At 33.0% G+C, this 14132-nt stretch overlaps 1 protein-coding gene across 3 annotated transcripts in view; it reads left to right on the top strand.

Annotated features, from left to right (window-relative positions):
* LOC108910132 (aryl hydrocarbon receptor nuclear translocator-like protein 1) overlaps window positions 1–14132 on the top strand; it is a 98040-nt gene that overhangs the window by 27928 nt on the left and 55980 nt on the right. For 2 of the 3 annotated variants that reach the window (XM_018714653.2, XM_018714654.2), the window contains exon 2: window positions 13694–13787. In XM_018714653.2, coding sequence (XP_018570169.1) covers window positions 13705–13787 — 83 coding nt within the window. In that variant the 5' untranslated portion in view covers window positions 13694–13704. Of the gene's footprint in view, window positions 1–1161; window positions 1193–13693; window positions 13788–14132 lie in introns of those variants that run through there. The other variant, XM_018714651.2, reaches the window with a different exon arrangement.

Consider the following 14132-nt stretch of genomic DNA (forward strand, 5'->3'; position numbering starts at 1 on the left):
TCCGTGAAGATTTTGTTTAAAATTGAATTTTAGGTATGACCTTTAATGTATTTCTGTTTTTTGGCAAAATCTTCTCCCACCTTGTACCGCGATAGCAGTTATCAGTGGCCTTGTGTTGCTGCAATGATGACTCGTATCAGGCTTCTGAAATAGCCTCGAATACGCTGCATGACATTTTATAAAACGTCTAATCATGCTAATGCAATTTTAATGATAAAAGCAAATCCAGTGTCCTTAAAAGTGCGCTGCGTAGTTGCAGTGTCTATTTTCATAAGGCTGGCGCGTCTTACCGAGATAAATTAGTTGCGAGATCACGCCGACATTCGCGGCAATGCATTTAATGTGTGCTGCACGGTTCCACCATACATTAACGTTTTTTTTTTTAATTTATTAATCGAGTTATTATCGGAATCAATTACGTAATGCTTGCATGCAAACCGCAGTGGATTTCGTTTGCCAAGCGGAGATTTATAATTGGGTTTGTTAATTGTTATGTAACGAAATAAATAACGACAAATTTCGAAAATGGTACACTCCCCCACTTTAATATTTTGAGGAGCTCCAACGAGACATGATAAACAAAACAGTTGGACTCTGAAGATGGTTTTCTTTTGATCTTTTCGAAACGTTTAAAGATCCTTGAAGCTAGATGTATTGTCTGTAAAATGGGGGACCTATAGTGTACAAAATTAATATAGTTTAAAAAATAAAGTTCGGTCTATATAGATTATTTCAATTTTGTTGTTATATAAACATTTTCCAGCAAACTATCCGTGAGATAATGCACATTTTGGTGATTTCAGAGTTTTTCTCTTTTTGTACTGTTTTAAATTTGTAATAGTGCAATCTTATCTGGCAGTGATAACGGATGTGCAACCTTGCAATTTTTTTGATCATGCACGATAACAATTTCGTCTGTACTCAAATACACGCTATCTATTTTTGCACATAGTTGTGCTGTTTCTCTAACCTGTGAAAAGCGGTTTGAATTGGTGTCTCGTCATAAGTTTCAATAATTTTATATTCCTATTGTAGCTCGGTTGGTGAAGAAAATATACTTAATGGTATTACAAACTCATAAAAAAAGTAGTGTTGCTATAACCGGCTTATAATTATTGGAAATTGTGGTAAAGTTTTTAAAGATACATTTCAGTATGACAGATGTTATTCCATGTTATGTTTTTCGCCTATAGTAAGTTTTTTTCATATTTTTTGATATATTTATGAAATAGAAACGTGTATTTCTTCATAATTAAATTTAATTATAACCCTTTTAATCTAAACATATGTAAGCATATGTTGCTAAAAGAAAAATTAATGTTGATAAAGCTGTCATTGAAAGTTTGAAGCCGCTATGTTTAATTAATGTTAAAGTTGTATTCAGAGTTTCAGGTGTGACGTCAACGCCAGGACTGGCTTAAGGTTGAATCAGCACCTGAAATATATTCATTCATGTGTTTGTAATTTCTTGTTTTTGAACATCTTCCAAAAGAAAGTTGATAGTAATAGTGAAATACATATATCTATTACAAACAACAAGATGCTTACTGGTGTGACATATTAGGGATAGACAATTTCTTCGTATCTGTTCATATTTATTGGCTACAATGGTTACAGTTTTATACAAGTTCAAGGCGGTATTTTTTATATTTGGCATCGCCTTTATATCCTAGTTCTTAAATTTAAATACCTTCTTAATTGGTGATTTTCGTGAATTTTCAAGGAAAAATCGATACAAGATATAGTGTCATGACCAAAAAGGCTATTGTACATGTTTTCCGGTAGTATTGTGAATTTTTCCAAATGATTTGGATTCAAAGTGTATGCCGTAAGAGGTGGCAAGCAAGGACACCTTTTATTCAGAAGGCTGTGTGGCCGGAAAGGTTTTTTTTATCAACCGATGGTCTTGGAATAAAAATACAAACATTTTCTGGTATTATAGCTTGGGAACATTATAAGAAAATCATAAAAATCTTAATAATTATTGATTTTGTGAGCATTCAAAAGACAAGTATCGAAAGAGGGTGAAAAAATTGCATTAAATTGTTNTTCATATTTATTGGCTACAATGGTTACAGTTTTATACAAGTTCAAGGCGGTATTTTTTATATTTGGCATCGCCTTTATATCCTAGTTCTTAAATTTAAATACCTTCTTAATTGGTGATTTTCGTGAATTTTCAAGGAAAAATCGATACAAGATATAGTGTCATGACCAAAAAGGCTATTGTACATGTTTTCCGGTAGTATTGTGAATTTTTCCAAATGATTTGGATTCAAAGTGTATGCCGTAAGAGGTGGCAAGCAAGGACACCTTTTATTCAGAAGGCTGTGTGGCCGGAAAGGTTTTTTTTATCAACCGATGGTCTTGGAATAAAAATACAAACATTTTCTGGTATTATAGCTTGGGAACATTATAAGAAAATCATAAAAATCTTAATAATTATTGATTTTGTGAGCATTCAAAAGACAAGTATCGAAAGAGGGTGAAAAAATTGCATTAAATTGTTAATAACAACGAAAATTGTTAATCAATCAAAAACCCCTACAATGTTCAATGAGTTAATTTATTTTGAAGCTCTTTTAAAGTTTTTGTTGCCATTCACCATAAGAAATTCTTCATATGTATACCTTCATCAGCGATGCCTGCACAATATAATTGGCTCTCTGTATTTATAATTTCTTCATCCTCTCGTTTTCGTCTTGATCTTAGACTAAATCTGGCTCTAAAACAGCGCGCGTGCTCACGAGTCACAGTACCACTCCTGCATGCAAAGCACGCTGCGTTTGGTTGCGCTTCACCTCGAAAAAACTCGTGTTCCCGATTTCTTGCCCCCCACCTAAAACTTTTTTCTTATATTCTTTACATTGTTTAAATCATTTATCCAAAAATCGATATTTTCGAAATTCCAAAGTGTCTTTACGCCTTAAGGGCGAACAAAAACCAACCAAGTTTTTCATCCTTATTGCGACATACTTATTTTTATGATTTTCTAATTGCTACAGCCAAGCGGTGATGCATACATCTAGCCCACTCTCATTGCAACAGATGTTTCAAAATTTAAAGTAAGTTTTCGATGTCGAGCATCTGCCTCTAACGATCCATTTAGCCGCATTATAGGTAATTTATAGTTAAATAACTCTGACGCGAGGAATAAACTAGAAAAGTTTAAGGCCATGCATAACTTAATACGCGTACATTTTAGTATGCACCTCAGGGTTGCACCATTATAGAAATAAATGAGTATCAACGTTTAACCTTTGGGTTCTTCCTGTACGAAATTGCGTTGTTGTCTGTAGAGCCAGTTTTTCTAATTGGATGTAGAAAAAATGAGGTGTTTAATAGACATTAGTGTTCAACATGTGTTTAATCGTTTGATAAATAGCGGATTTATGCGACAATTCATTTAATATGCAAAAAGCTTTGATCTTAATTGTTCCCACCTATCAGGAAGTACGTCAGTTTCGAACAGAAATCGGCAAGAAACGGCTACGACTGTATTCAGGAATTAATGTTAAAACTATTTTATTTACGTCGCTTGTACTTTCAGATCGAAACTTGTATCACAATTCAGAACCTTCATAAATGTTTATAAGCCACGTAATCAACATTGCACGGCTGGTACCTACTGTCAACTAAAAGTCCCTAAATCTTAGCGATACTAATGATTCGTATACAATGAAAAATGACAAACTGTTACCTCTACATAACATATTATTTTTTTAATTCATGTTCAAGATAATGTGCAAAAAAATCAGAATTTGTTTCAACAATTTCTCCCTTAAAATCATCAATGAGAAGGCAGCGAGGCAAAACTTACGGAAGCCACGTTGTGACGTCATACCACTCGTTTGCGGCTAGCCCACATTCTTGGCTAGGTCTTACACACATTTTCTCACATAATGAAGTAACTTAATGTTGCTATTTTACACTTAAAGATATACCTTAGTTTTGCTTTTTTTGCTAGATACCTAGTTTTGTACTTGATTATCTTTATTTGATTAAAAATCTCTAAGTAGATCTTGAAGTTTTATTAAAACTATTTGAAACAGTGCTGTAGGTCAAGGTCCTTAGAGATATTTTGACGTTAGTTGTATTATTATGTTTGTGTTGTGCAACATAAAATGATGTGACATTTTCCATATTTCGGTTATTAAAAATAATCGTACTGCAATTTGTTTATATAAATATTTAACCGCGCAACTTAGGTTTTCCCAGATTTAATGATCGCCCAGTCATTAAATAACTTATTGTTTATTTTTAACTACCGATAAAAGCAGTCTTCTATTCATAGTATGTTGGCGATAAAATAGTTTTTCTTCTCTCTAAAAATTCGTCGGTTTTAGTATGTCATATCTAACGATAAGAACAATTAAGCATTCTAAATTATTTTACAGTTTTGAATAGCCAATAGACCTTTTTAGTAGTGACGCCACACACGCCAAATAATAATCAACCTTATAGTACACAATGTCGTGAATAATTTCGCAATATTTTTACTAGATCGATTTTCGACCTTATGTACTTTGGACATAAGTTTAAAAAATACAGCTTCTTTGTCGTGATCTTAAATATCGCGATATTCTGGTAATATTAGAAATATTTAAGAATTTCCAAAACTCAAGTGACAAACTAATAGAATTATAGAATTTATATATTTAAATTTGTAGAACAATATTAACTTTTATAGTAATTAATAAATTAAAATTATATCAATGTTACTGCGCATTAAATATAATTTCATGTAAGCGAAGTAGCGTCGCAGCAGGATATTATTCTAGAAAAGTTTGGTTGTGGTTAAGAGTACGACTACCACTCGGTATAATAAACTACTTGCAAAAACACTTGATAAACACACTGACACACTACAAAACCAACAAAAACAATAAAAATACGTAGTAGGACTAGAAAATGCCAAGATTAAACAAAACAAGAGAAAATACGTTAATGATGACAGCAATAACATATCAACAAGAGCTCACCTGCGTATGAGGCTAATGTTAAAATTTCAGTATATTTAAATTTAAGAATATTCTTTTATATCGTTTTTTGTAAATTTTAAGCACATTAGTGTATCTATTTTACGAAACACATGTTGGTTGTTCTTAAATACTTCCAAATCCTTGTAAAAAAAATTAAATTTGAAGTTGTTTATTTTTATAGTATCTATGTAAATAGTACACAAGGGTCAGATTCGGTATGTACAATTTCAACTATGTTGCGGGTTGCCTAAATATGTGAAGTCACACTAGAAGAGTCTATTAACTAACTTGGTGTTGTTAGGTACTATTCTCAGTAAGTTTTGGTTAATTTGTCACCAAATTTTGGTATCTGTTGTAACATTGCATAACAGGTTCTCAATTCGCTGCATGATACAGACTTGCAACGTCCACATAACAGGTATATTTAACCAGCATCTCAAGTCAGTGGTCCTCAATATTTCCGAAACACCGTATCATTTTAAAAACTTAACATTTTGTTAGTTAGTTTTGTTAAAGTTTTGCAAAATTCCTCCACATTCTAAGATAAAATGAAAGACAGAAATAGTGTGCCATTAACGTTACAGAAAAATAGAACAAAAAAAGACGAAATGAATTAAAGCTGAAGAATATAACAGTAAAGATAAATAAAAAGCTTGGCATTGCAATGGAAAATCCTAAAGAGTAACTTATGTAACAAATGAACAGCAAAAGAGCAGTCTGTGTTCAGATCAGTTGCAATATGGAGATTTCGTATTGAAGTCAGTCTGCATTAGAAAAAAACTATGACCATTACTCCTAACTTACACTACGTAGGAATTATCATTCCTGACATGTGTGATTTAGAAATCATTCGCACCTTCATCACGCCACGTCAATGAAATCAGATAAAATTCTCAATCTCAGTCATCAGTTACAGAATTGATGACACTTTTCGCCAGTCATCCCTTTGAAACGGTTAACCTTCATTGTATCCCTTCGTAGAACAATTATTATTGAAGCAAGCAGTGAGAAAGCCTATTAGGGACCACTGGCTAAGCTAAGATAATGATCCTCTTGTGTTCAGCAGTTGTACTTGAACACAGAGAATGCTGTTCTCACAGGAAACGTTCAACCATTATTATATACCTGCTAGACATGCGAACGTATCGAAAGCTACGACCTAAACCAGTAATTTATGCATTGGCGATTGCTTTTAATCTTGATACCGACAGAAAAATGGCGTACTAGAGGTGTGTCGGTAGGCATTCGAAACGGTTTACGCATTTCAGCTCGCAGCTTGCAGAACGGAGCGATAAATCGTCCTTGGGATCAAGGCGGATCCCAATGCCGGCATTTTTGAACTGGCCTTACTTATTCGGCGAAGATTATTTGAGGTTGCCGGTACGAGCATCTGCGCCTGAATATTGAACCCAAATAAGAATTGAACCAGATTTCTGGTTAGAATATATTTTGTTTAATTTTGAGTATGTCGCATACAAATTTTTAACCAGCAGTAAAATAGTCCAGGGAACGAAGAGCAAAATAGGGTAAAACCTCCAAGTACTAATTGTAGAAGGAATTACCTTTAATTTTAAATCTCGTGAAAAATTCATCAGTTTTTGTACTGATTTTTTTTCCGAAAAAGCGAATTAACAATTTATTTTGATCAATAGAGGAGCCAATTTTAAGTAACAAATGTTATATAAAGTTTTTTGGATAATCCAATACTTTCCGAGTAATTCGTCATTGAAAATGTTGATTTTTTACTGAAAAAGTGCTTGTTTTCGGACAGTTTTTTGCAAATAACTCTGAAACCATTGGATTTAACGAAAAAGTTGTAATGAACAAAAAGAAAGGCAATAAAAAACAAATCTAATGACATTATTTTGTTTTTCTCTAATTGCAATATAAACCGAGTTATGGATTTTTAAACATATGTTAGCTAAAAATTAAATTGGAACCAGTCAACGTTAAATAACGCCAAAACCATAAATATTAAGAAAACAACTATTTTAACCTTTTTTAAATTACTTTGAAAAACCTTTAAAATGAGCTGTTTTAAAAGTCGTAAGAATCAAAATTAACAGAAATATTATCGATATAACATGATAGTCTCATTTTTTTTAAGAAAAAATTAATAAACAAATCAGTGCCTTTGGCGACAGAATTAAAATTAAATGCAATCCATTTACAGATTTCTTCATTTATGTTCTAAGAATATGTTATGGGTCTTTGGCTCACTTACAAAGCATGATTTCGAAAAAAAACTTAATTTTTGAAAATGTTAATTATTCAAATTTTAAAAAAAAAAATCGATTTTTACGTTGTAACTTAAAAATTAAAGGGTGTACGAAAAAAATACAACAGTAAAAAAATTTAGCTTTATTTTTGCTGAAGATTTTGCTTTATTTTTTATTCCTCTAAAATTAATATTAATCGATAATTCGCCATTTCAAGTTATCATACGAATGAGAGAACCACCCTTTTCGAGCCCTTTAAACCCTTCAAACTTAAAAATGAAGGGCTTAAAAAAGATCAACAGTTCACATAGCCCTTACAATTCCCTGCAAAATGAGCGTTTGTGCGATTAAAAATCTTAAAAAGTAAGAAAGTTATCGTGAAAAAATAAACACGTGTATAGGTGATAATTTTAGGGAAATTAAGGTCAAACAACAATTTTGTATTTAGATCTTTTTTGTATATATACGTATTTAGTATGTGTATATTCGAATAAACCAGTACTATCAGTACTATATTATTACTACTATATTATAATAAGGTAATAAATGATTATTTAATACGAATGCACATTTAAAATGTTTTTACTCTTTCAATGATATTTTTTCATTTTATTTTCGAAAGAATAGGTATTTTTCAAGGGAAAAAGTTGCAATAGATAAAAAAGATTTATTAATCGAGAAATCAATTTTAATTTGATGCATGAAAATGCATAATTAAAACGTTTCAAGTTGAAAAAATTTTTTTTATATTATTTTCATCCAAAGGGATGGGTTTTAAAGGATTTTCCGGGTTGAAAATTTGGGATACATTAAGTTTCATGTTAGATAGCACATGAAATTACTCATACTGCACAAATAAAAAATATTTGATTACATAAAATGCTTAAATTTGTATTTTCTTTTCTTTCCAATAAGGGGTGGTTTTCACCCCTTAAGAACAAAAAGCACACCTACCGCATATATAAGTTTTGAAGTGAAGGGTAAGATGAGCCTAATTCTAAATTTTGAGAAAAATCGATGCAGTTATAAACAATTCGGAGGTATTACTATATTTTCAGCTACAGTAACTGGGATACTATATAACTTTTGTTTCTTGAGCTACTTTCTAGTTACAGCCCAAGTTTTACGTCAATCGGTTCTATCCGAAGGAATTCGAAGGGGATCCCCTTGGTTTCCTGGACTATTAGTACAAAAGTTATCGCGAGCCTTTGTTTATATAATGAAAATGTAACAGGAAAACGACAAAGGATGTGTCGAGTATATTTTTATTTGCGTGTGTGTGGGCTCGCCAGTAGGTGTTCCCTTGTGAAGCACTTCTAGATTGTTGAATTTCTCTTGGCACTTGGTCGGTTCAGTGTTATCATAAAATTCCTACCTGACTAGTAACAATTTGTAAGTATCTTCGGGAAGAGATACAGTTGTATTCCTGGAATTATGGTCATCATATCATCTGTTGATAGTGGTTCGATATATTGTTTTACCAGAAAATTTACCGCTGATTTATCTGGAGGTTACATTTTTGCAAGCAGGATATTTACCAACCATTAAAGAAGTCACCGACTGCTCTCTCGGAGGGTTAATCCTTCTTAATTGTCATACGTTTAATCACAAAGTTGCGCTCCTAATTAAGATCACCGACACACTTTCATGCATGGCTGCCGATTTCGATACATTACCATTTTAAATAAAACAGAATAAAGGTCTTGTTGTTTTAATTAATCGCTGCTCAAAAAAATATTGTTGTCGCTAACTGCGTAAGATATTATTTTTAACTCAAATGCACTGACCAGTTTCATATAATTAATGAAAAGTAAACAATAAAATTAATTATCGCTTGCAAGGGAATGATTGATTGAAGTATTTGTTCTCATTGTCATAAAATCCTTATCGCTTTGTTTGGGAATAAGAAATTACGTATGCGCTTCAGGTGGGCAAATGTAGGATCGGAAATTGATTATTTATATGTGTTTTGAAAACAACAGATCGTGAATGGAGACAAATCTTTTCGTAAACGTTTGTTTCGGTAAAACAACAGTCACAGGACCATACGGGTATATTTATTACGTAAAAAGAAGCTTGAAAATGTTGTGGAATGGAAAAGTCAACATTGCTACATAAAATTTCATGAAATAGAACTTGCAAGCTTGTAATAAGGCTACGGAAATAATAATACTTACCTACCTTAAGCCTTTTTTTATTTAAAAGTATGTAAATTGTGACATCCGCTAAAAAGACCGTCATGTCAGCTTTAAAAAAAAAATAAACAAACGGACATGTTATGATAACCAGCGAGGTATTTATTGTTCATGAAAGTTGTGAGGCCGTTGCTTTTTTAACTCGGCATATTTCTATATTTGTGTCTGTTCGCGATATTACAATTTCGAGTATTAGTGAGTTCCATAGTCCATAGTACAAAAAAGTGAAAAGACGTTCAGTTCACTTTATCGTAGTTTGAAGTCAAAGGCATAAAAGGTGAGGAAAAGGAAAGAAGTAAATAGAATTTTATAGTACCTATTTTATATCAGCAAATTCAACTGCTTTGGCCGCTGTTGTTATTATTAATTAATAAAAATCATTGTGGTTTTAAATAATAAAATAATTTGACATACCTAATGTTACAACAAAACTCAAAATTTTGTCCACCGACGTGTAAAACAAATTTGGACCCGTCTTACTCAGTTTCTACGAACTAACACAAATGTTGTTCTATTTCACCATAACACAAATGCTTCACCATAATACAAATGCTGTCTTGCTTCACCATAAATTAAAACGATATCCATCAACTCCGAGTTGCTATACACGCAAGCCATTTTTGACACTAACTACTAAAAAAAAACTATTGTAAACACTATCGCAATGACGATTGTAAAATCGGATTTCAGTATTCGGAATCACTGAGGCCACGTGATTCTCCACGCGTATTACGAATGACGCTAGAAACTACAGTTGTATGTAGTGGTTGGAAGTAAACTTCAATAAATTTTTTTCTCGGAAATTGTAAGGATTTTACAATAATTTTTTTACGATTTGACTCCATTTCGCATCCCACCTTTAGGGCTCAAATGAATTTGGTTTACACGTATGTGGATGTAACACATGTTTATGGTTCTAGACATGGGTACACATTTCTAATAGTAAGGGAGATAACAGGTTAAATCTGCAATAAAATAACGCTTTTTCTCAAGAGTCGGCTTCTAATCAAAATAAACTGATACGTCCATAACTACTCCACAGTGTTTGGCCCTCATCCACTTCCTATGTACAAGGCATGAACAGAGTATAATTAGAACCACAGTCACGGAATCACGACCGTATTATACTGCAGCGTCCCCAGTGTTGCCAAACATAGGAATCCAAACGCGAAATATTTATGTAGTCACGCAATGTTTACCCGCAAATGTATATTTCGTGGTAGGGTATATTCTTGTCAGTGACGAAGAATATAAAATATTTAATCGGCTTTTTTGTACTGAGGTTTAGGGAAAAAACAACGGAGTGTTAATAGTTGATGTCACATTAAACGTGATGATGTCATTTTAGAGGGCAAATGTGATCTAACCTTGTTCTGGTACAATGTAACCTTGTTGTGGTACAATGAGATATTTGCATTGGTTTTAAGAACGAATTAGGCCACTGTTTGAGTTTTTTTCATGTTTTCGGATTTATGAACTAAAATTTTATTTGTTTAAATGCAACACCTTGTATATTTGTCGTTTTTTGGAATCCTCTCGGTTTTGTGATAACAATGATTTGGCAGTTTGCACAATATTTTGGTTTATTTACTAGCTTTTTTTGTCAACGATGAATGCCAGTAGAATAGGGTCGTTTCCTGTGGTGATATTCCATATAAAATGTAAGGAATTTATAAAACAAAGTCTAGTAATAGCAAAATCACTTGTTTTGTTCTTCGTGTTTACTTGAAATTCCTCATAATAGTCCAGTCACTGAAATCGAAAATAAGGTAAAAGCTCCCAATTTTTTCGGATAGCATGGATTTTCCTGAAAATGTGCATACAAGCTCATCTGACCCCCCACTTCAAAAGTTATATTGTCTAGATGTGTGCTTTTTTCTATGTGGGGATGAAAACTACCCTTGTACGAAAAAAATGCGAAAATCGCAGATTTGCGTATTTTAAAGATTCAATTCATGTTCAAATACAGGGTATTTCTAAAATAGGGTTCCAAACTTCTGCTGCGTTTATAACTCATTAAAATAAGCCAAAAAGTTCCTATTAACATGTGCTCTAAAACGCACCCATTTATATGCCCTTAAAAAGGCTCAAACAAAACTGTTTTTTTTTTCAAATAAATTGCAGTTATGAAGGATCCGATCATTTAATAATAAATAATTTAGGACATAAACTAAGACTATTTAAATTTAGAGTTACACTTACTAATTAAAGAACTAATTACTACTGCAGAATAGCTAAATGTGAAATAATGGAATTAAAATTTTCAAACTCAATTTACTCGAAAACCATTGGAAATATCGATTTGGACAAAGATAATATTTTTTACGTAAAATTGTTAAGAATTTATAAATCTGTAGAGAAAATTGTAAAAAAATTGAAATAAAAAAAATTACGGGCCGAAAACCCCCTTCACCAACCTAAATGGGACGCATATGATTTGCATGTCAAAGAACGGAGTAGCCCATGTTATTTAACGTAAAAAGTTATGTAAGAACCATATTTTTTTTTTCTATTTATTTGCGACCGTTTTGTCAATAACAGAAAAAAAAACAGTTTTGCTTGAGCCCTTTTAAGGGCATATAACTTCCTAAGGGTGCGTTTTAGGGCACATGTTAATAGGAACTTTTTGGCTTATTTTAATGAGTTATAAACGCAGCAGAAGTTTGGAACCCTATTTTAGAAACACCCTGTATGTTGGATAAAGTTTCTTTCATCTTTTTTAATATAATTTATGAATTTTAATTACTTTTCAACCCTTAAAAATCCTTAAAAACTGCCCTTCCATGGCCAAAAAAATAGAAAAAAAAGTTTTTAACGGTTTAAAATATTCTTTTGGTGCATTCACAATGTATTTCATTTCTTTTTCTTTTTTTTTATAACTTTGTTAGTTTTTGAAATATTTTGAAAAAAGGCGATTTTTTAAACAATTGAAAAATTTTATTCAAAAGTAAATGAATTATTTTTTTAAATTTAGGCTTCTAAAATCGTTCAAATTCCCAGAATCTACTGTTAATACATAAATAAAGTAAATTGCAGAAGGAATACGTTTAATTTTTTTCCGTCAAGTCATTAATTTTAATACTGATTTTTTTTTTCTCAAAAATCAAGACAATCATTTTATTTTGATTGTAACTTCATTAATTTTCATGCTAACGACTTTTACCACTCAATTTAATGGTCTTTTCAAGAACTTTAATAAGTGTTATATAAGTTTTCCTCGAAAAACCTTTAATTTTTCCGCTACGGGACGTTGAATGTTTCGATTATAGCTATCTTCGAAATTGACTTTAACTTCTGGGAGTCATAACTCGGGTTCTATACCACCTACAAAAATTAAAAAAGCAACCTCTTTGCTATTTAATTACCTGCATTTTTGCTTGTGATAATTTTTTTTGATAAAACTTGTAGTTTTTTGAGATACTCGCGAAAAATGGTTCCAAAACATGCATTTTTGGGCTAAAAACGAATATGTTTAGGCGCAAATAACTCAAAAAGTATTGACTGTACAAAAAATTCTTATAGAACATTTTTTGCTTAGAATTCGTCCCCCTATCGAATCGTTTTTAATAAAAAAAATTCCATCCTCCAGAAGGGATGGCATCCACCCCCTATGGTAAAAGCACACATCGACACTATATAACTTTTGTTTCTTGGGCTATTCCCTAGCTAGAGTTCATTCACGTCAATTCATTCCATCCGAAAAAATTGGTAGCCAAAATGCTTTAGTGTCTGGACTATAATAGATGATAACGTACTAGTCGTACTACATAGACAGAGGCAGAAAGACGGAAGCAGAATTTTAGGTAGTGGCGATTTTTATTAAATGATTGTGATTTTATGTAGGTATGAACCTTTATCCTTTATAGTACATTGATAGGTATAATATATGGTGTCTTTTTTATGCACACTGAAAAAAATGACGAAATATGTTTGTTGCATATCTTATTGTTAATCAAACCAAACTGAACTGAACTGAAAACTTTGCCCGTGTTTGACCCATAGTATATTATCGTTTTAATCCATATACCACACTTTATTAAGGCATAGGCGAAAGTACAGATCAGTCAGTGTCTCGACGGTGGGTTTGTAGGTCCCGGCAACACCGAACAGCACTGAGTCCATTGTTCGACAGCCAGGCGGGACGATTATAATGGAGTGGCCACACTCCGGCGCGCCCGCCGACGTGGTGTCTCGACCTCTCCAACATTTAGAGGATTGGGGCACTCCCCCGGATGGGAACAGGTGTCTCTTACGAGCCCTCGAACCGACACTAAACCGCAATTTTCGTGTGTTGCAGGTGGTGGAAACATGGACAGCGGCGACTACGAGACGGAGGAGGATTCGGCGCCAGAGACGTGCGTTTCGCCGGGCGGCGGACTCATGTTGCCAAGGTTAGTATGTTTACGTTAGAAGTAGCTCGGGTTGTACAGGGTGAGCCAAATTCAACTCTTTTGGAGGGCGACAGTCGAGGAAATAAAGCACTGAACCTCCGAAATGTGAAAAAAATGTAGCAAGTCTGTATTATGTTTTTCGGACAAATTTTGCACTGCATCCGGAAAAACGCGTTTTTTAGTCCCTTCGAAAAAATTCATAACTCGGTTAATAATGCCTGGAATGGACTCAAATGAGGGTCCTGAGGGTTTTCGAGGTCGCTGATCCCGAATATGACCTTCACATTGGTCCATCTGGACCTGGAGCTTAGGATTGATGATGAACGTCATCTCCGAGGCTTCTCC

Source organism: Anoplophora glabripennis, unplaced genomic scaffold (assembly GCF_000390285.2).
Source record: "Anoplophora glabripennis isolate ALB-LARVAE unplaced genomic scaffold, Agla_2.0 scaffold184, whole genome shotgun sequence".
Classification (NCBI taxonomy): domain Eukaryota; kingdom Metazoa; phylum Arthropoda; class Insecta; order Coleoptera; family Cerambycidae; genus Anoplophora; species Anoplophora glabripennis.